The sequence below is a fragment of the Juglans microcarpa x Juglans regia genome, chromosome 2D, assembly GCF_004785595.1.
Source record: "Juglans microcarpa x Juglans regia isolate MS1-56 chromosome 2D, Jm3101_v1.0, whole genome shotgun sequence".
In the NCBI taxonomy this organism is placed as follows: Eukaryota; Viridiplantae; Streptophyta; class Magnoliopsida; order Fagales; family Juglandaceae; genus Juglans; species Juglans microcarpa x Juglans regia.
The window spans coordinates 32,183,194-32,206,522 of NC_054596.1; the positions used below are offsets into that span (position 1 = coordinate 32,183,194).

Below are 23,329 nucleotides of genomic sequence, written 5' to 3' on the forward strand. Positions count from 1 at the left end.
GAAGAGTGCACGACGTTCTAAATGTTTTATTTAAAGAAAATAAATAAATATAAAACTCTAGAGATAATGGGTAACAAAGCTAAGCAAGCAAACATGGATGGATGCATCTGATGATGGATGGATTGATGATGATAAGAATAAAGAGGGATAATGAAAGATAATCTTGCATTTTCATTTCACGTTGTACAGCTCGTAAAAAACCTATCCTCCGGCCCTCTCATCTTTTATAAAAAAGAAATATTTTAGTAATAAAGTAATTATATAAAAATAATTTTATAAATTGATATAATTTATTTTGTTATAAATTATTATTGTAAAATAAATTTAATAGATCATATAAAATTATAGTTGTAATACTCAATTATATATAAAATATAATATAATATAATATAATATAATATAATATAATATATAATCTCAGTGTGGAAAACGCGGGAGATATATATATATATATATATATACAGCGAGAGCGAGAGAGAGAGAGTGCAAGTTGTTGGGGTTGTGGTGGAGAAGGTAGTGTTAAAAAGTAGAAAGAAAAAAAAAGAGGAAACATTGAACCGCCACGACACGCGTAAAGGAGCACGTGGCGAAAAAGGGTTGGTTGGGAAAAGAGGGGAAGCATATTTTCCTCGTGATGGTGACCCGGGTGTGCTGTGCTGCATTTTTAATCTAATTTTGTTTTGATTTTGGATTTTGGGTTCTTTAGTAAAATAAAGGAATAACTCGAGATATACTTTAGCTATTGTTTAGATTCGAAAATAGATTAAAATGAGTTGAAATAAATTATAAATAATAATAAAATAAATTATAAATAATAATAAAATTTATAAATTAAAATTGATAAATAGTAATAAATAATAGTAAGATAAATTAAGATAAATTGAAATGAATTGAAATAGATTATAACTACAAACCGAACCACGTGCAAGTTCTAAATACTTTAAAAAAAAAAAAATTAAAAAACTAATATTTGTCATTTCAAAAGATGTAACCCTTTACTCTTTATAAAAAAATGCGGTTAAATTTAAAATTTATATAAAAAAATTATTTTTTTAATACTTTTATTTGAAAAAATATAATTTAAAATTATATTTAGCATTACTTCAATATAAATGTATTGAGTTTTGCATTCATCCATATGCGCTACGTGCAGTCATTGAAGGGGATGTCTTTGAATAGATTTTGAAAATAAAAGTAATGCTAGATATAATTTTAGAGTATATAAATTTTATATGTTTATTTTTATAGAGTAATATTATATGCAGTCGTGAAGTACGCAAGCGACGTGCAGTTATTTTGAAAAAGAATAAAGTTTATTATTAAAAAATTATTATTTTTTCATATAAATCTTATATATATTCATTTTTTTTAAAGTAATTACGTGGCGCTTGCATACTCACAACTGTAACTATTATTTATCTTTTAAAAATATGTGGAGGTGCATTATTAAAAAAATAATTTTTTCTATATGAATATCATATTTATCAACTTGAAAAAAGTACTCGAAACTTACTCACCGTAAAATTGAAAATATGATTTCTCTTTTCTCCTTTTTATTGTTTCTGTTTTCTTATAGGTAGGTTTTATTGCAAACTTTATGTGAGATGTTGTCACAGGTCCATTATTTGGTCGTGTTATTTAAATACTTTACATAAAGAATAATTTTTAATAAAAGACTAATGATAAAAAATTATAAAGTATAGTATTATAAAATATATTTTGTTTTTATAAAGACAACGGAAGGGGGGGTTGGGTCACGGACTCACGGGGTGTATGGTGAAAAGAACAGGCCCTCCCCCCAAAATCCAACCACCACGTGATCTTCGTGTTGTCTGGGGAAGGTTGGACTTTGCTTCCCTTTCTAAACACCCCCAGATCTTTTATCCTCAACAAAATCACCATGCACTTCACACGTTATCCTGTACGATTCTGCACTACATATTATCCCGTGGCATAATTTAACTTAAAAATAAATTTTAAATATTATAAATTAAATTATATAAGTTAGATAATGATTCAATGAGTGGTGTAGAGACATAAATAATATTGCTCTCTTTTTCTTTTATTCTTCTTTTGTAATCAGAATGAGTGGAAGCCTTCAAAAGTTATTTTGTAAGCCTAAAAAATAGGGATGGGCTCCGACTCCGATAAAGTTGGAAGAATGCCCACCTCTAATCTCTGACTCCGACTAGGGTTAGAGGTCAAAACCCCTCTGACTCCGAGTTCAACTCCGATTGGAGTCGGAGTTCGACTCCAATTAGAATTTGGAGTTCCGATTGGAGTAGAAAATAGACTCGAGTGAACAATCTGTGTGATGTTTGATTCAGCCACAATCGAGCGAATAATCTGTGTGACTTTCACTTGAGTCACACTCAAACGAAGACTCGAGTGAACGTCACCCGAAACAAAAAGATCTGATTTTTACAAAAAAGTCGGAGTTTACTCTGACTCCGAGAGTGAATCCGAACTCTGATTACTGGAGTCGGAGTAACTCTGACTCTAATTCTAAATTACGCAAACTCCGATTCTATTAGAGTCAGAGTCTTGTAGAAACTAGGATGGAGCTCGAAAATTTTGCCCACCCATACTTAAAAAACTAGCAAGGAACACATGTTATCATCACAAATGGAATGTCATGTGCAGGCCTATAAATTTGATTTGATTAAATTCGAATTCTGACTCCATTTAATTATGAAATAAGTTATTCGTAAATAAAAAATACAACTCGTATAAAACTTGTCCGATTTGAGCAAAGTTCATGAACATACTCATATACAACTCGGTTCAACTCGTTAGCTCTCTCATATTATATACGTATATAGTTTACTGTATATGGTATATGCAGTTGTTATGATGAATATATGTATGTACATATAATTCACTATTTTATTAGTATAATTATACAAGTTTTATAAATTTATTGATACCTTATACACGTATAACTGATCAGAATTGGATAATAGTCAATTAATCATATAATCTTGTAACCATTTAATTGTATTTATAAATAATATTGTCATTGTAAGAATAAATTTGTATTTAATTGTATATTTTGAGCAAGGAATTTCTGTTATTTTATTTTATTTTTAATTTTAATTTTTTTAAAATGTTAAATCAATCAAGTCAACTTGAGTGCTCAATCGAGCACTCGACTTGTTTTTTAGTTATGTCTCGATTTGAGTCGACTTTGAATATTATAAAAAAGCTTAATTGAGTTCGAGTCGAGTTAGAGTTTAATCTTTTAATAATTGAATGAAATTGAAAACTTGAAATAGTGTATTTAATTTTTAGATTTGAAGATGATTGGTTTGTAATTAATTAAAAAGCTGACATTTTTTTTTTCTTGGTAATTAAACATGACTATCTTTATTTCTTAAAAAATCAAAGGAGTTACATTATTCAGCATCTATAAAATGTTAACTGAATAATAATAATAATAAATAAATTTTTAATAATTTAAGATAAAAAATAATAAAAAAATGATAGAATATAATTTTAAATTCTTAATGAACTGTACATTTCAATTCCATTTAACCCTTCCATCATAAAGTTGTGATTGTGATGCTGAACATCCACTCATATGATTTAACTATCCATGGCAAGTTGTGCTATGTATACATGTACTGATTCTCTGTCTTGCCAATAAGAAGCTGAGGTCAGGAATTTATTGGTGCTCTACTACAGTGACAATTTCAACATGAATCACTTTATCTTTCTACCCCTATCAACTATCATAATATATAATAATGTTACATACCATCAATCTTGGTTGTGTAAGCTTTCTGTACTTATTTTGAAAAAAAGTAAGATTTATTATTAAAAAATAATTTTTTTATGTGGATCTTAAATTTATTCATTTTATCAAAAAGAGTATACGAAACTTGCACACTCTAGATCTATAAATATTATTTATCATATATATATATATAGCAGTGCTATATAGCATCCATTGTAGTGGTGCACACAATGCACACACTACGTGGATGCTTCTGCGTTTCTACTTTTTTTTTTTTCAAAACGCGACCTTCTACCCCTCTCTCTCTCAACATCTCTCTCCAGCGTCTCTCTCTCTCTCATCTCGGCTCTCTCTCTCATAAGCTCTCTCTCTCATAAGCTCTCTCTCTCCTCGACTCTCTCTCTCATCCCTCATCGTCTCTCTCTCTCTCCTCAACTCTCTCTCTCATCAGCTCTCTCTCTCTCTCTCCTCGACTCTCTATCTCATTAGATCTCTCCCTCTCATCGGCTCTCTCTCTCTCTCTCTCCTCAACTCTCTATCTCATCGGCTCTCTCTCTCTCTCTCTCTCTCCTCAACTCTCTATCTCATCAGATCTCTCTCTCTCATCAGATCTCTCTCTTGTCTCCGCTCTCTCTCTCAGTCTCTCATCGTTTCTCTCTTTCATCATTTCTCTCAGTCCACTAATTTCGAGTTATAGGAGATGTGTGGTTGGGATGATGACACATAGAGTGTGTAAAGTGGCTACTCCCAAACAGTGGCTTTTTCTCAAATTTTTTCATATATATATATATATCGCATTAAACTTGCTTTTCTTATTTTTTGGGTGGGGCTTGGATTTGCCATTACATCAAATATAATTGGAATATTTGGTTCAAAGTACAATCTAATGCACAAGAGAAAAAAATGGCAACATTCCAGTAAGGTTTTCAAATGATCAAAGAGGGAATGAAGTGATAATCCACCTAACAATTTTGGCAATTAAGTTGGGAACAGCATCATCATCATATTATCACACCAGTAGTAGTGAACCTTTGATTGTTTGTCCCTTTTAAGTGACCCTCTCCACAAGAAAGTTTATCTCGGGCGGCTAGAAACAAGGATGGTGGTCAGCCACTTCATGAGTATGATTGACATGAGCCGACCACCCCCAACCACCTCATGGGCGGCCATTTTAGTTATTTAGAAAAAATTAATTGGTTTTTCTTTTTTCTTTTTTAATTTTTGATACTACAATATGACATCTATGGCACATGAATTGCCAGATTAATTTAGGGACTAACATGAATACTATCTCATAGCTTTAAAACCCTTGGAGCAAAATTGTTTATGAATCTAACATTATCAACATGTTCTTTTTTGAAAACTGCAACAGATACAAAAAGATTACAAAAAGTAAACTCACAAACTGATGTGATTTTATGAAATCCGTTAGATTTACTTTATAATAAAAGTAACTTTACAATCTGACGTACCACATCGAGCTACATCAGTTTGTAGGTTTATTTTTGTGTAATTCTTTTATAGCTAAAATATTTTTTTCTTACGAGACATGTCACATGAATAGTAAAAAAGGGACAATGATGTTGGAAGTTTATGTTGTGAAAATTAAGATTAATCAATACAAAGAATCTTATTCAACAAGTTGATCCATCCACATAAAACTAAGACTAGGACTAAGGAATTTAGCATAAGACTAGCTACTTACTGCAAGGAATAAGCACGAGCGAGCTGGAAGGTAAACCATTCAAACAACACTAGACTTAAGAATTACGCCTTTTGACTCATTATACAACTTGAAGTATAAATAGCATTCTTACTTTGTCTGGTTCAAGAAAATTTAAAGGAAGATAATGACCTCTTAAAGGAAACGTTAACCAAAGTAGCTCAGAATTATATATTTATTTTAAGATCTCGAGAACCCTTCAACTTCATCATCTGCTCTTGCCTTTGCTTGTGTTTAGCTCTTGGTCAAAGAATAGGGCCGGATCAGTCATATGACCAGGTCCCCATCGCCTAGCTTGAATGTACAATATGCATGATATTCATTTAACAGGTTGGCGTTTCATTGGACCACCAAAACTAGAAGCTGCTCCAATTCAAGCGAGAGGCTACTGGCAGATGCAGACTGCAGAAAAGAGAGTCTTTGTCTAGGCAGTAAAGATAAATTGCAGCAACCAGGGTCTTATATATGCGAGGGATCATTCATTAATCGGCTAATCTTGTTTATGGAGAGAATATTTAAGTCTTTGTCGAGTAGTGGAGATTTTGGAAGCACAGTGGTGCAAGTGAAAATACCATATTATTCACTCTTTTTAACCTTTTGTTAAACATTTTGAATGGCTGGTCCACTACTCTCGCACACAAAAGTCAAAAGAAAAAAGGGAGCAAAATAAATATAGGGAATCCTAACCTGATCTGAGATCTCCACTAAATTATTCAGCACTGAATGTCCACATGATTGTGTATTCTACGGAAATAACATAGGTCCACATGATTGGTGCCCTCACGTTAATGCTTCAAAGATTGGACCCCTTTTGTTTTCACATATGCGATGAGACGAGATGAGTTAAAATTAAAATTAAAAATTAAATAAAATATTGTTAAAATATATATTTTTTAATATTATCTTTGTTTTAGAATTTATAAAAGTTGAATTGTTTATTTTATTTTACGTGAAAATTTAAAAAAATTATAATGATTAGATGAGATGAATTGATAAGAGTTGTAAAAACAAACGAAGCCACAATCCATTTGTTAAAAAGTGAACCCTATCTTAAAAAGTGTAAAAAAACCTATTATCTTTTAGTGAGATCTACTTTTTTACAAAGGGATTGGGTTTGATTTGTCTACGTAGACTTGTAACTAGCGATCATTCCTCATAAGTAATTTCAAAACCATGATAATTGGATTTGAAGTAGATAAGGTAAAAGGATTTGGACATCACACCAAAAGGCACGACAAGTATCAGCAATCTCATAAATGAATAAGCTTGTGAAACTTTTGGTATATACAACTCCATGAAATCATAAATCTCTAAGCAGGGAAAGCCCTGCTGGTTTCATCTATAGACGTTCTTACCACCCTTTCACCTGCATAAAAATGGAGTGAAAAAAAAAGGAGAGAGGAAGCTGATGAAGAAAGGGAATAACAAGAGTTCCCTCACCTTTCCCCCTTCCGCCTCCCCCCAAACTTATCCAACTAAACCATTTCATACAAACATACATGGAGGCAAGATGAGTCGAGGAGATTGAGGATGTGCCACTTTCTCAAAAATCATAATCTATATCTGTTGCATTCTGGGTGGATGAACGTTTAACAAGCCGTTCTTGCTCATCATACTGATCAAGATTATCACAAGGAGCAGGGAAGATGGTCCCTATCACACGGCCCTCAACAAAGGCACACTGGAATATATGCTTCTTCTTGTATGTTAAGCCTACTGACATATCTCGAAACGTTACATTTCTAACTGGAATTTCATCGCTCCCATGTATACGAACAGGCACACGAACTCCCTGGCCATGGACGCTAGTGAAACTTATGTCCTCAAGCATTGGAAGGGCCTTGGGATCAAACCCCCCATCAGGGTGTTCATTGTAGTCTGTCTTGATGACAATTCCAACACGGACGTTATCAAATGTAAGATTTCTGTAGGTTATACGTCGCACGTATCCACCTCTACCTGGGGCAGTCTTGATACGAACAGCACGCCTTGAGTTCCAGACAAGGAGGTTCTCCACAGTGACATCTGATACACCACCAGACATTTCACTGCCTATTGATACGCCAGCACTGTTACATTTCAGCAAAGGGAGATCTCAGTCATTCTCTTAACATGTCACACTATCACATGCATGTCGTCAATTGACCAACCAAAATAAAAGCAAAGATCCCAACTATAGTGAAAGCAAGGGCAGCAGTTGTTTTAACTGGTAAAAATCTATTTAAATTGCATAAGAAGCCTACAATCAAATCAAATCAATCCAAAATTTCATCAAGTATAGTGAATTTCTAAATGAGGAGCTAGCTCCTGGTGTATGGCACATTATTGGACCCCCCTCCACCTGCAAAAAGGTTGAAGATTGGCCTCATTCGGTTGGGCCACATTCGGTACAGTACAGGACCAAATGTTGGGCCTAGAAGCCGCGTGGGTACTCTCTTTGCTCAAACTTCACGAACAAGCAGCAGATTTATTTTATATCATGCAATCTCCCACGACTGAATGTGAATCCTTGCTTCCCACTTTGAAGCTTATATGGTTACAAAATTTCTTGCAACATATTGGCTTATCATTGTAACAAAACGTCAAATGATTTAATAGAAGATTCAGCAGGTTGCAAAATAAACAAAACTCTGTTCATTCTATAAAACACAATCAATAATTGGAGAAGGAACCAAACCACACCCCAACCATGAAGTCCTCATTGCATGTACAGAGAAAAACAATGATTAATTTTTCATCGCTTCCAAAATTATGGTGAGACAGAGCTATAATTCAATTATCTCCAGACAAGAACAATTAAATACATATATATATATATATATGCATATATATATAATAATAATAATAATAAATGGAAATATCCTTCAATATTAATAGTGGTTGTACTTCCTACAATTCTACTGCAAATTTAAACTTTGTTGTGCGGCATTTAGTACTGACTTGGGTTTCTACAATCTCCAAAACACAACGCGAGTTGCCATCACATAAACAGAAACAAATCGATTACTGAAAGCTACATACTCCAATCACTACAAAACCAAAGTATATAAAAGAAAAGAAAGAAATCCAAACCCATTACCGCAGTAAAATCTTTCCAAAAGATATCTGGAAGTAAAACCATTACAGAAGTTTTCGACCGAATCAGTAAGAAACACTGCATATCAAACTCATTCATGCATACAATCAAATTTGCAACTCAGCTAAAATGCAAACATGAACAGAAACATCCAAAAATTTCATCTGTTAATGTCTCGTGCATGCAGATGATAATGGTAATATTTTTGGATGCCATAAGTACTAAATGTGGTGAAAGAGGAGGCCATGATGGCACCCTAAGTTAGAAAAAAGATTTCTACGAGTCTCACCTGACCATGGAGCGAACAACAAGGTTTCGAATGAGTATATTCTTTGAAGGCTGTCCATAAGCAATTCCATACTGATCCCAGCCACTCTTTATTGCAATTGCATCATCCCCAACACTTATGTAACAGTCCTCAATTACCATATCCTCGCATGAATCTGTTTATGCCACAAAGAATTGGAGTTTGTTCATTAATGCTGTATAACCAGGAAAAAAATGTGACTGATGAAAAAAAGGAAAAATGTAATGTATTGACCTTATGTAACAAGGTCATGGCATTTTTGCTATCATTTATTCATAGATGAGTTGTATTTCAAGATGCTACATTCCAAGTTCAATCAATCCAGCTTATATGATTCCCCAATTTCAAAAACCAGTTCTAGCTGCATCAATCACTACCTCTTTGACACCCAGAACAATATCTTCCAAGTCATCACTTTAACCTCTTCAGTTTGGTTGGAAAGATTGGAAAAGAAAAACCTAGATGGTGAAGCATTGCTAATATCTAGGTGACCATAATTAAAATACTTTTCTGCCTTGTATCTACTTAATAGTGTTTAACGGTCCAATGTTTTAGCTGGTTTGACAAGATACTCATCAGACCAACAAAGTACATCATGGTAGGGTAGCACTGAATAACACATCCTATATTAATATAAGAATGTGCGCACACATGCTGCATGTGTAACCATCAGTTATCAGAATACATTTACCTGGATCTATTCCATCAGTGTTTGGAGCTTTAAAAATGGGAGCCAAGATTGTAACATTTCTGATGGTTACATTCTTGCAGTCATATGGATGAAGTGTCCAAAAAGGAGAATCACGCAAAGTTACGTTAGTGATTAGAATGTCACTTGACCACATTATCTGAACAAGTGGGCCCCTAGTATGGTTAAGGAGCTTCTGGTGATACTTTGTCCACCATGTTTGACCCTGTCCATTTATGGTACCATTATGCCCTGCAGAATAGTAACAAAATTAATTAGATCAAGTTAGAAATTAGGAAAATGATTGCCCATTTGACAACTATATCTGACGAATGGTATGTATGCCCCGCAGGATCCTAGAAATTAGCAATTTGCACAGATGATTGGCGCACAGGTTTAATTCCAACCATAATTATGTGGCTACCAGTCATCCACATACCTTCTTTTATGAACTCACACAAAAGCTTAAAACCATTCAAATCATGAAACTTATATGGCTGGTGGCACAGAGATATCCACAGTATGACGAGTTGATGAGTATGATTTGCAGCCTTGTGGTCAATATTTTGTAAATTAAACAATAAGCAATTATTCTAGTAAATGTTGATATAGAGGAATTGTAGATATGTATGCATACCTATATGTTAGAGAAAAGAGAGCAAGGGTCCCTTCCTTATCTGTTGGAATTGCTTAGTTGGCCGACACTGTCAATTCATTTTTTAATTTTTTAGTCTCTTCTTTTTCTTGGCAATTTATTGTCTTTTTTTCAATTGCGATAATTCTACAAGACGATGTGGTCAGGTAACAAACAGAAGCAATTCTTACCGCATGACATAAGATGACAGATGACCCTGGCATTATAGGTAGGTCACAGTCAGTTCAGGAACCAGCTATTCCTTACTCCTCTTATGAATGACCTAGGACAGTCAACTGCCACCCATTTGCCCAAAGTAAAATTATAACGATTGAGTATTTTATGGTTAAAAGAATAACATCCTTTTGTATTAGATAACAATTTGGAATTCCCACTAGAGTAATTTCTAAAAAATACCTTTTTGGGTCAGCATGTTACAGATTTTTTTTTTTTTTTTTTTTTTGTTTGGGGGGGGGGGGGGGGGGGGGGGGGGGGGGGGGGGGGGGGGGGGGGGGGGGGGGGGGGGGGGGGGGGGGGGGGGGGGGGGGGGGGGGGGGGGGGGGGGGGGGGGGAGCTGGTGACGAACCTGTTTTTGGTTTGCTTCACCATTAGCTTCTGTTATGAGTGCTTAAGAAGTAAGTTCTAACTATAAAATTGGGCCATTGAAAGTTGCAGCTATGATAATTGGTCTGTCGTAGCCCACTAGATATATCTATATGGTCTCTTTGCAATTCCATCATAATTTAATGAGTTTCATGGTTGATAAAAAAAAAAATCTCATTGTAAATTGCAAATTTCAAAATAGGGATCCGTAAATTGGGACACTTCCCTGAGTTCACACTTGCAAACTTGCTGCTGAGGCCATGGTCAGGTGGTAAGAGCCTCGGTCTTGGTGGTATGTATTTTTAGTTCTAAGGTTCGAACCTTTGGGTGCAGACAATTTCTAAGGGCCATCGGACTGGAGAATTTCCCTTTGAATTACTTGAGGTGCACTTGCAGGAAACTCACAGTGCACCCGTAAGATTAGTCGGACTTGGGGCTTTGTTCTGGACACCCGGTGCCAACAAAAAAAATTAAAGACAACTAAAAATCTTGAGTTGAAGGAGGTATTAAACTAAAATTTCATAAAAAAATCAAGGCATATTTGAATATACTTGGAACTCACACTCAAGTCAAGAGCCTTTTCATTGAATAAAAGGCCACAACTCATGGAAAAAACTAGCCACTTCTGTGCTATAATCTCAAGAAGATTAGTCAATTTGATACTTCACAAGAATCACTCATTAAGCCTTGTCTCACATGGTAAGTAGTCAATATGGGATTTAGCACCCATGACTACCTTTATAACCTACCACTCTATGTGGGTTATTTATATTCCCAATCAGGGATTGAGGTGTACAAACTCTCCTGCTTAAAATCCCCAACGTCCTCATTAGAGTCATATCATGTTGTGCTCCACTATCACATGGTTGGCCTTACTAGGTGGCGCTATACCATATGTAACAACCCAGGGAAACCGGTTAGCCACCTCTGCGCTATTACCCCAAAAAGACTAGTCATTTGAAGCTTTTAGAGAATCACTTATGCAAGCCAATTTCACCCAGTAAGTAGCCAATATCAAACCTAACACGCATCGCTACTTTCATAACCTACCCACTCTATGTGGGTTATTCATATTTCCAATGTGGAACTGGTGTGTTACATAAAAAATAGAATTTAGTTTCAGCTTAGAAAAGTAGGGAACAATTCTAAGTAGCCAATATGGAACTTAACATGCATGACTACTTTTATAACCTACCCATGCTACGTGGATTATTCATATTTCCAATGTGGAATTTAGGTGTCGCATAGAAAATGTAATGTAGTTTTGGCTTAGAAAAGCAGGGAAAAATTCTAACCAGTAATAACGACATCTTTGAGATTTTGACCATGAATCAAACTCCCATACCGAGGTCCAATATGCTCTCTCCCATACCCATATGAAGGCAAAGGAGGCATCAGTGGCCAGTACTTCTCATCCTGTTATACATTCACATAAGAGGACTTAAGAGTTAAGTAATTAACAACTAGCAATAACTATAGTGGAGAGAGAGGGAGGAAGGGAGGGAGGGTTCAGTAGCCACAACCAAAACAACATAATTAGATCAATTTTTTGTGAAAACTAGGATAATAATTGAAGCGATAAACATAATGTCTGTGCAACTCAGACATTATGCTTAGCCATATAAAAAAACCATACAATGCATGTTATCCAAACCATATAAAAAGCAATTTCTAAGAGCACTCCCAATGCTTTTTGTATCTTTTTCTCTAAAATATATTACCAAAACCCACTTTCTCTATTTTTTTTATGAGTAAGAAGTAAGTTTCATTAATATGAATGAAAATAGGCATAGCCCATGTACACAGGGAGTATATAGAAGAAAACGCCTAAATACATTCTAAAAGCACTAAATTAAAGATAAGAAATCATGCACATTGTTTCCATTAAGGACAATGGCTGAAAACCACGAGTAAAGTGTGTAGAAAAAAATTCTGAAGCTCCACCATTGTTCTTTCCCTATCTTCGAAGCACCGCACATTCCTTTCCATCCAAGTACACCACATAATGCACAACGGGATCATCTTCCATGCTACTGCCACCTGGGGACAGCCTTGGATACCCTTCCAGCAAGCAAGCAGGTCAGCCACCTTTGATGGCATATATCAACTTTTTCTATTTTACCTAATGACTTTTACAATCTACCATATATCAACTTATCTATTTTTCCCTATATCATTTATATAATCTTTTTTTTATTCATTTTAAATATTTCCTTTAACTACCAATGAATTTGCAACATCCTCATATCCTTTGCTATTTACAATATTTCCCATATACAATGTCATATAATTATGTCCTATACACACAAAATAAAAATTTATAAGCCAAACAAAAATTAAAAATAAAGTAAAAAATATAAAAAATTGAGATTATATTATGAGAATATATTTTTTTTATAACTAGATTATATTATGAGAATATTAGAAAAGTATATATACCTATTTCTTCTATCTAGCACATTTGCAATATCTTTATATCTTTCAATATATTTAATATTCCCTATTAATGTGATTGTAATGTGTCTATCCACACTATAAATGATAAAAACAACCTAAATGAAAAAAATGAAAACAAAATGAGTGTATTACGAGTTATTTTCTCACACTTGGCTTCTTAAACAATGATGTAGGATGCCACTATAGCAGTAAATAGTCAAAAAAATAGCAGGAAATAAAGAAAGAGAGAAGGAGAGAGAAACAACGGATAAAAAATTTTAAGATAGATGAATAGTTCGCTGTACATGTAGCGGGTTACTGTAGCTAATTGTATTTTAGATTCCTTTTTACATAATTGGATGGAACTCTTTATTTGAGCATTTCATTAACTAATTTAGATTCATATGTATAATGCATAAACTATTGAGAATGCTCTTATAGTAATTTGTTAAGTCCATTGCATATGGTGTATCATATGCACCATAAATATGTATAGAATAAACAAGTACTCAATGTAAACAAAAAGTGTCTGAAATGTCAGAATAGGTAGTGGGGGGGGGGGGGGGGGGGGGGGGGGTGGATCCAGTTCCAAAATACAATTAGAATACTGCAAGAAAGTTGGATGAGCATCATAAATCATACACATCTCCAGGCACTAAGATGTCCCATTGTGTCCATAATCTATAGCTTGGTGTTGAGGGCTTTTATTCACAATTTTCTACTAAGATTATTCCCACACTTTGGGCTGCAAAATAGCCATCATTATTCTTCAGGTTAATATAATGTTTCTGTCAAGTGATTAGTCAGTTTTCCATGTCTTCAGACACTGATTACAAGATTACAAGTTATGCTTCATCACAGACCAACAGAAACAGGGTTTTGTATATGGGTCATTACCCTATTAGAATTGATCACATCTATATTCACACCAATTCATCCTAAGGACTGCTCTTTGTTGCCTCATAAGGAGGCAGATATTCCCCAAAATCTTTTGCCTACACAATGATAAGTGTAATTTTTACATGATTTTTATTATTCTTTTCATTATTAAAATTGTTAGTTTTCCTTTATTTCTTTTGATTTGATTTGATTTTTATTTGTTTTTTCTTTATTTGCTTGTATTTGAAGGAATGATAAGGTTTAGTGCAAAAGGAGGGCATTTTGGTACATTCAAGGAAGGAAACAAGGGCATAATTGGAAAGTTCAAGATTGAATCAAGATAAGGCTGAAACATATTTTTAAAAGTCCTAAATTGCTTAAGATTCACGTGGAGATTAGGCTAAAGGGGAGGAAATTTGTTGTGATTGGGTAATAAAAAAAAAAGATCTTATCTTGTTTTGTTTTTTTTTAAGGGCGGAAACTGTTCTACATCGGGGGAGGAGAGGAGAGATCTTCAACAACCTTGAATGCTTCATCAAACTATTCCAAGCAAAAGAGTTTTATTCTTCTTCTCTTTAGTTTTCTTTTGATGCATTCCAATAAGAACATGGTTGATTTCAGATTTGTTATGAACGAATTTTATTTTTCTAGAGCATTGATGTAGTCTAGCTTTGAATACACAATTTAAATTCCAAGTTATTTTATTTCCAATTTTTTTTCATGTTGAGTGTTTATCCTTGATCTTATTGCTTACAATTTTCTGGCCAATTATTGTTTGATCTATTGAATCATAATGAAACCGAGAGGTAATTTGTGATTAGAAGTTTTTAGGATTAAATACCATTAGTTGAGTGAAAGATAGAGATACTTTACCGCAATTAGCGTGATTTTAGATTAAGAAAAATCCAAAGAACTTAATGAATCTTCAAATAATTTAATTTACATAGAGATATGATAGATTATTAGTTGGAGATATTTCTAATGTTATTCGAGAGACAACATTGAATAATTAAGGGAGTTTTTTTTTTTTTTTATCAACTTGAAAAATTGAAATTTTATAATAAGGAATAATAAATTGTGTGAGATTAGCTAGGTGAAATCAAAAGCTCTAGATTTATTTGTATTATCTCTACGACCTTAAGTTTTATTCTATTTTCTTTTAATTTATTTTTGTCAAGCACTTTAGTTTAATTTAGGTGGTAAAATATTTAAAATTTCAATTTTTTTTTTTCAAATAGAAAATAATTTGGTAAATTTTAATACTCAATAGCATAATTAGTCCTTGTGGGTTCGACACTCTTTTCTTTAAAAGTTTACTACTTGTTGCGATTTTGTTTGCATGCAAATATTTTCACACCACATAGTGACAAATTGAACCTCCCATTCTGTGTACCCATTTAATGTAAAAAAAAGTGTAGTATGCACCCTCCAAGTTTAAGGTTCAAACCCTTGGGTACAAACAATTTCTAGGGGTCATCAAACTGGAGGACTTTTGAGGTGTACATTCGGGAAGCTCCTTGATGAGGGCTTTGCACCCCTAGGATTAGCCGGGACTTTGTTCTCAGACACCTAGTGGCAAATCAAAAAAATCTTTCGTACTCCTACACATTATCCTAGTCCACAGAGGATGCCTCATGAATTTTGCATGGTAGTATAACCTAGGATTAGAATTGCAGGAGATTCTTGTACACAGAATTTTATCCCAGTTGCCTACATCACGATGCTTCAAGTCCATACCAGACAAGACTGGCATAATGTTTATTAAAGCCCTGACACTTCAAATTATTCTTAAGCGCTTGTTTGGGAAGTAAGATGAGATGAAAATTTTGTGAATAATAGTGAAACAATTTGTAAAATGTAGTCAAATGGTTTGAGTTAAGATGTTTTATTGGATTTTGAAAAATGAGAGAGAAAAAATTGGATAAAATATTATAAAGTTGAAATATTGTTAGAATATAATTTTTTAATATAATTTTTGTTTTGAAATTTGAAAAAGTAGAATTTTTTCTTGTAGGGGTGAAAATGGTCTGGTCCGGTCCGGCGATGGACCGAATATTTTCGGTCCATCATTTTTCTGGACCAGACCGGACCGAACACCCAAAGGGACCGGACCGATAGCAATCGGTCCGGTCCGGTCCAGTCGGTCCGGCCTTTTTTTTATTATTTTATTAAATAATTAATAAAAAAAAATTTATTGAAAATACTAAATTAAATTAAGTGACTTATTAATGTGGATTATGTAACAAACTCAATAAAAAGATATTTTATATGGTCAATGAAATTATATTACTAATTTATATAATTACTATATAATTAACTAATTGATATTATATATTAGTTAATTCATAGAATATTAACAACTGTTAATAACATATTTAAAATTTTATATTGTTGATAGTGATAGGTTAGATGGAGATATATATAAAATATTGTTAATTTATAGAATATTAACAAGTATTAATAATATATTTAAAATTTTATATTGTTAATTGTACAATTATTATATATAAAATATTTTTTTTATTTTTTTTTCATTTGGTCTGGTCCAATCTGGTCCAGTCCGAAAAACCCCTGGACCGTGGACCGGACCGAAACTTTTCGGTCCTCTAAAATGTGGACCGGACCGGACCGGTCTAAGTCTCGGTCCGGTCCGGTCCGGACCAAAACGGTCGGTCTGGTCGGTCTGACCGGACCGTTTATCACCCCCAATGTTTTATTTGGAAGTTTGAAAAATTTGTAATAATTAAATAATGATTAGATGAAAAAGTTAAAATCTGAAATTAAAAAGTGTTTGTGTTGAGTGATGTCTATAGAAATTATGAGAAGTTTTGAGATAAGATGAGATCATCTCACTTCCCAAACAACCAAATTACTAAGTAGCAGCTCATGAACTTAAAATATCCATCCTGACTTGTCAAAGAACAAAAATCTCAGACACTGCTCACACAACAAATAGTGAAGACCCATATGAAATATGAAAACCAACCAATCCCCGAATGAACTACTGGTCCCAATAGCAGAAATTCATCATTTCATACAGAACAGAAATATCTCAGTGAAATGGAAAATCACTTCCAGTCATAACTAAACAATATCAAATCAACCCAAACAAAATATAGTAATCATTGAAAAGTAAAGATAAAACAAAAAAACAAAAAACATGCCTGAATTCCTAGTATTTCAGCATCCTCAGCAAGGAACAAAGTCATATGACTAGTGAGATTAAACGGCGCCGTAAGCCACCGGCCGGCAGGCACATTGAGCTGGGCACCACCTCTCTTTCCCAACTTGGAGATAGCCGAGACTGCCCTCTCAAAAGCCTCGGTGTTCACAGTGACCCCATCGCCGACCGCTCCAAAGTCCGTCAGGTTAAACGCTACGGGCCTCAGCAGCGGCATGGGCTTCATCGGGGCCCGCCGGAACACCAAGAATCCATCGACAATATTCCTCTGCCACAAGAGAACCGAGGCAAGGGCCGCGATCCAAAGCACCGTGAAAAGGGTCCTGTGGTTGGACAAGAACGCCGGAACCCACCGCCTCCATTCCAGCCTCTGGTGGTTGGACCGCCCGACAGGCAAGGTCTCCACCATCACTCTGAAACAGCTACAGCGAAGAGAAGAACCGAATTCTGTAAAATTGAAGCCAAGCCAGTCACAAGTAGGTAAACGGGTGATCCGAATGGTGGGGGTGATCGAGTTTCACCATGTGGGGTTGTGGGTTTTGTTTTTTATTTATTTATGGGGGGATCTAGTACTCTATATCCAACCGAATTTTGAGTATGGGAATGGCGAGAGCGAAAGAGAAGAGGCAGATAACTTGTCGGAATCAGGTTTGTTCTGTTTTGTGTATAGGAAATCGATGGAGTACATTTGAAGGGAAGGTTTTTCGGGGTTCGTTGATTTTCTGGGACACTCGTCTCGAGTAACAATGGCGTCTTATGTTGGACGCTGTTCTGCCATTCTGGTCGCGTGTTCCGAGTGTCCTTCTATCGAGATAACTACGTTTCCTACCGTTTAAGATTACAATTCTTAACAATATAGCATTTGGATCTAATCCTAGCTACGTTTCCTAAGATCAAGGCAGAGTTGAGATGTGATATAAAATTGGGGATTAAATAAAATATTATTTTTTTAATATTATTATTATTTTAAAATTTAAAAAAATTAAATTATTTATTATATTTTATATAAAAATTTAAAAAAATTATAATTATGTAAAAAATATAAATTTATTTTTCTCTCAAATAATATTAAGTAATTAATAAATATTATGAACAGAGCATTTTCATATGTTTGCAAATGCTATAAATTTGTTTCACATGCCCATGCAAACACGGCTAATCGCAGCTAGGCATCTTGGCTTCGACTTCGGTAGTAGATAGACTCATTTTAAGTGGGTTTAATAAAATTCATTCTCTCATCTCTACTTATTATTATTTATAAATAATTCAATTCAATTTAACTCAATATTTAAATAAAACCTAAATTTAAACGGATACCAATGATTTTCTTTCTTTCTTTGATTTTTCCAACTATAACGTTAAAAAACAAAGTCTTTAGTACCTTGACATAGATACATGTTTGATTTCTTTGTCATTTATTTATTTTTTCGACGGTCTCGGGTTTTTAAATTTACTTTTAAGAGCAAATAAATATTGAAAATTGGGGATAATTATTATTTTTATATGTTTTTCATAATATGTACTGTATTATATATAACATAAAGATATTATGATAATGATTCGAGATATAAAAGATAATCAATATTATTATATCGCCAACGTTAATTACAAAGAAAAAATATTAAATAATTTAAGAAAAAAGTGAAAAACAAATCACATGTAAAAAAGAAAAAAAAATATAGCAAGAAAGAAAACTCTTAAAGATGAGTCTCCAAAAAGAATATAGAGAGCAAATTGTATGAGTATTTTAAAATAACATATACTTTTTTAACTTTTTAAAAAAATTTTAGAGCTAGAATTTTAAAACTTTAAGGAAAATTCAATACTTTTGTTGCATTTGGGATTAGATTGTAACAAGAATGATATACTTAGGGAGTTGTCTTTTTTTTTTTTTTTTTTGGTAAAATTCTAAAAAAAGTCCTAAAAGGTTTTTTTTTTTTTTCAAAAAGTATTGGAAGGACTGTGGCTCTCCCCCATCTACCTCACACGAGAGGAGGATGAGATGAGATGAATTGAAATGATTTATGAATAACAAGAAACTTTTTAGTTGAAATTAAATGAGATGAGGTGAGATAACTTCTGAATCCAAACGTGCTAAGTGAAATTCAAAAAATTAACGAACCTATTTGTACTTATTTTGTGAAAGAATGATTCAATAAATATCTATTCATCAAAATCAGAGAAGACGTGTAAGGCAGCAGTATATCAACATTTTAATTTATGTAATAGGGAGATGTAAGTTCCGATCTACCCGAAAGGTGTAACAATCCCATGTCCATACCTAGAATGAGAATTAAAAAAGAAGAAAAGAAAACCAAAGCATCTGAGAATAAACGAATTATATCTATCAATAATAGACTTGCTTGCCCCACATAAACAAGTTTTAAGTATGCATGAATTCTGGATCTGTTGGGTGGATACAAAGTAAAATGCAAACCATATGTCTATATTGAGTAACAGTTAGGCAAAGATTGGACAAACATACTGATGGAGTAGGTGAAGTGGTGAAATGTCAAAATGGGTCCAACCAGATTAGTACTCCCAGAAAAAAGCAGTTGAAGAGCTACAATCATCACATACTGATTATTTAATCATTAATGTTCTCAGCTGTTAGGGTAGTTGACCCAAGCCAAAATGAACACCATTTCCCCGGTACCCAACATTCTTAAGTTATTTTTTGAGAATAATTCAGGTCTGGTTTGAATTTAAAATTTATCTCAATTCATTTCATATCAATTCATCTCATATTATTATTATAATTTTTTTAAATTCTCACATAAAATATAATAAACAATTCAATTTTTTCAAATCTCAAAATAATTTTCTCAAATTTTCACATAAAATATAATAAACAATTTAATTTTTATTCTACTATTCACAAATATCTCAACTCATCTCTGAATCTAAACCACTCCAATCATTTGGGAACAACATCTCACTAAAAGAAATTTGACTTTTAGGGATAAAATTTGTCCCTAAAAGTCATTTTTGGAGACGAAATTTCATCTCGAAAAATGCCTGAGCTACTAAATTCGTTTGAATGGAAAAATATCCATTCGAATAAGATATTTTGTGACGAACAAAATCGTCTCAAAAAAGGAAAACCGTTCGAACCGAAAAAATAGATTTGAATATGGAATTAATGTCCGTTCGAACAGTATATAATTTGTTCGAATAATAATATTGGCGGGAAATTAATTTATTTTTCCCGGAGAAAGTTAATAACCGTTCGAACTTAAACTTCCTTGTTCGAACGAACATTTTTTCAATTAATTTTTTTATTAGTATGGATTTGTACATATATTTTTTCCATTAAAGTAATAAATATTTTTTCCATTAATTTGTTATCATTTTCAAAATATAAAAATGTGTATATATTATATATTATGAATTGCAGTGAATTAAAATATTTATAAATTCATAAATATATTTTATGTAATTAACTTCAATAGTGATTTATTTTATGTTAAATTTATATAAATATAACTTTAAAGATAGTATCATTTTTTATATTATCATGAACGGCAAGTAAAATGAAAAAAATAAACAAAGTAGTAAACACGAAAAATAAAAACCATACATTAATTACATCTCAAATATATAATGTTCAATACAACATAAAAAAGTAAAATAATAACTAAAACGATCATTGAGTCCTTAGTATCTCAACATCCTCTTGCAACATTTTAATAGATCCTTCCAGATCCCTAAGCTTGTCCATGATGGGCTCAACGAACTCCACAAACAGAGCTCGTACCTGATCCAAAGTAGCCCCAGGAGGCTGTCTCTCAATAGCGGCAGCACTACTAGAAACTGGATCTGTGGGAGGATCACTAGGCTGTTCTGGTGTAGTCTTCCGCAAGTGTCCATTGCTCTTGCTGAATGTGATCTTGTTAAGGGGCCCCATCTGTGGCAACTTCCGCTCAGTGGCCGACACTGTAACCCCCGATCGTTGTAGGAGGTTAGATATCAGCAGTGCAAATGGTAGACTACCTCTATTGGAAAAACGTGACTCCGATAGAATACGGAGGAATAAATACAATGCTAGATCAATGGGATCCCCCGTGTTATCCGCAGCAAAAATCTGGCTCGATTGATCCCAAAATCAGTCTTATGTTTTTTCGGATCGATGTTATAGCCAACAATCAAATTAAGCATTCTGAAAAATCCTATACAATCGGCCTATCGGATCACTTTGCTCCCATCATATGGAGGAGCTGATGGGTCTCACACTAGCTGACGCACCTGATCGTCTGTGAGACCATCATCAGGTAGATCCTCATTCTCACTACCATCCGAAGTAGCATCCGAATCTACATTCGAGCTAGCGTGGAGAATGAGACCAGTGTGTCGGAATCAGATGGTGCAACCACTGGTCCCCGTGTAGCTGCTGCAGGATATGCGTCGGCTATATGGGGAATGTCAAGGAATTCAGCAATAATGCGGGGAGAGAAATTAATACTCACTCCCAGGACTGATATGGTGTAGAACAGAGCATCAACACTAAATTCTCCCATGGCACTGTAGAACTCACCGACCATCTCTGGATATGCAATCCCCCGCTGCTCACAGATCAGTATCCATCACTGCTCGGTGAAGATGGACTGTATGCTCCGTCCCTCCCATGAAAGATAAAAAAAGTCCAACAAAATGATTGGACGCTCGACAAGTGTAGGCCTCGTCTCCGGAGCATGAGCTGCTGATCCACTACTTTGGCTGGGCTGATCTCTCGCACGTTTTCTTCCGCTGGATGCCATTGATATACTATTTAACCATAATGAAAGTAAGAATATAATTAATCATAATATTTAAATTATATTATTGAAGAATTATAGTATATTGAATTGAATTGAAATAATTCGTTCGAACAGAACATAGACTGTTCGAACTAGAAAACTCTATTCGAATGGACTGTTCTGTTCATTCGAATAGAGTTTCTTTGTTCATTCGAACGAATTTATTTTGTTCAAACAAAAATAATGCTATTTGGCAACTAAGCATTCGAACGGACTAGAGTTTGTTCAAAGGGAAGAAGCCAAACAGCCATGGCTGAGTCGACTCAGCCCCGAACTGAAAAACTTCCTATCTAGATGTTATCCTTTGTTTTAATCGGTAGAAATGATTAAGGAGTGAAACCCAATCATTTCTACCAATTATTTTGATGTTATTTCCACGGAATACACCAAAATGAGTGGATTTTGGATTCGAAATCCATACCCCCAAACACATCCCATTCGTGCAAAAAACTAAATAATAGAGGTGGAGAGTTGACCCATACCTCTTAGAAGTTCAAATATGGGGTTCCTAGGCGGTTGAGTGGCGGTTTTCACGACGGAGTTAAGGGGCGAACTCAGAGGCTCTCAGTGGTTGCTGATTCGAATGAGAGAGTTTTGTTTCATTGTATTCGAACTGGGTTTATAATGACCGTGGCGTCTTGTTCGAACTGGATAAATATTCATTCGAACGATTATTATATTAATATATTTATAATTATATTACTAATAGTAATATATAATAATAATAATATTACAAAGTACAAAAGTATAAAAATGAAACTAATAATAGTATTATAATACTTTTAATTAATATATTTAGTATATTATTTTTAAATATATTGTTTCTATTATACTAAGTACATACTAAGAGCATTAACATTGGATTCATCATTTTTATCTTTAAAATTTGATGAAAAGTATATATTTTTCATAAACTCAAAACCTCCATATCCATAACCCCACATTAAATTAGCCATTGGATTCATCAAAATAATAATATAATATGATTTTTTTAATAATAATATTTTTAATTTATTTTTTTCATATTTTATAATTATACTAACTATATGTTAATTAATAATTTAATTTGATACTTAAATTATTGTTTCCCAACTTAAATATATTGTGGCTCAAAATTGGGAAACAATAATTTAAGTAAATAAAATAATAGTTATAGAGTGTGAATAGTGAGTCTTCAAATTTGAAGATGAATTGGAATGCACAATTCGTCAAAGTTTCAGATTTAATGTTTGGTGAATCCAATGCAGTGATTTTAAACATGAATTCATTA

The 23,329-nt window shown here is 33.7% G+C and overlaps 1 protein-coding gene across 2 annotated transcripts; it reads right to left on the reverse strand.

The window, feature by feature from the left end:
* Nucleotides 1-6,676: 6,676 nt before the first annotated feature.
* On the reverse strand, nt 6,677-18,072 carry LOC121250168 (probable polygalacturonase). Of its 2 annotated transcripts, XR_005937725.1 has the most exons (6): nt 17,247-18,072; nt 12,063-12,183; nt 9,534-9,782; nt 8,825-8,978; nt 6,900-7,528; nt 6,677-6,825 (listed from the first exon to the last, which is right to left on the reverse strand). XR_005937725.1 is itself a non-coding variant. In XM_041149151.1 (5 exons), exons 1-5 carry the CDS (start codon nt 17,670-17,672, stop codon nt 7,003-7,005), a joined length of 1,476 nt encoding a protein of 491 aa, XP_041005085.1. In that variant the 5' UTR covers nt 17,673-18,072; the 3' UTR covers nt 6,677-7,002. The 2 variants fall into 2 exon arrangements, 1 of the variants encoding a protein (XP_041005085.1); XM_041149151.1 differs by having other exon boundaries at nt 6,677-7,528.
* Nucleotides 18,073-23,329: the final 5,257 nt, after the last annotated feature.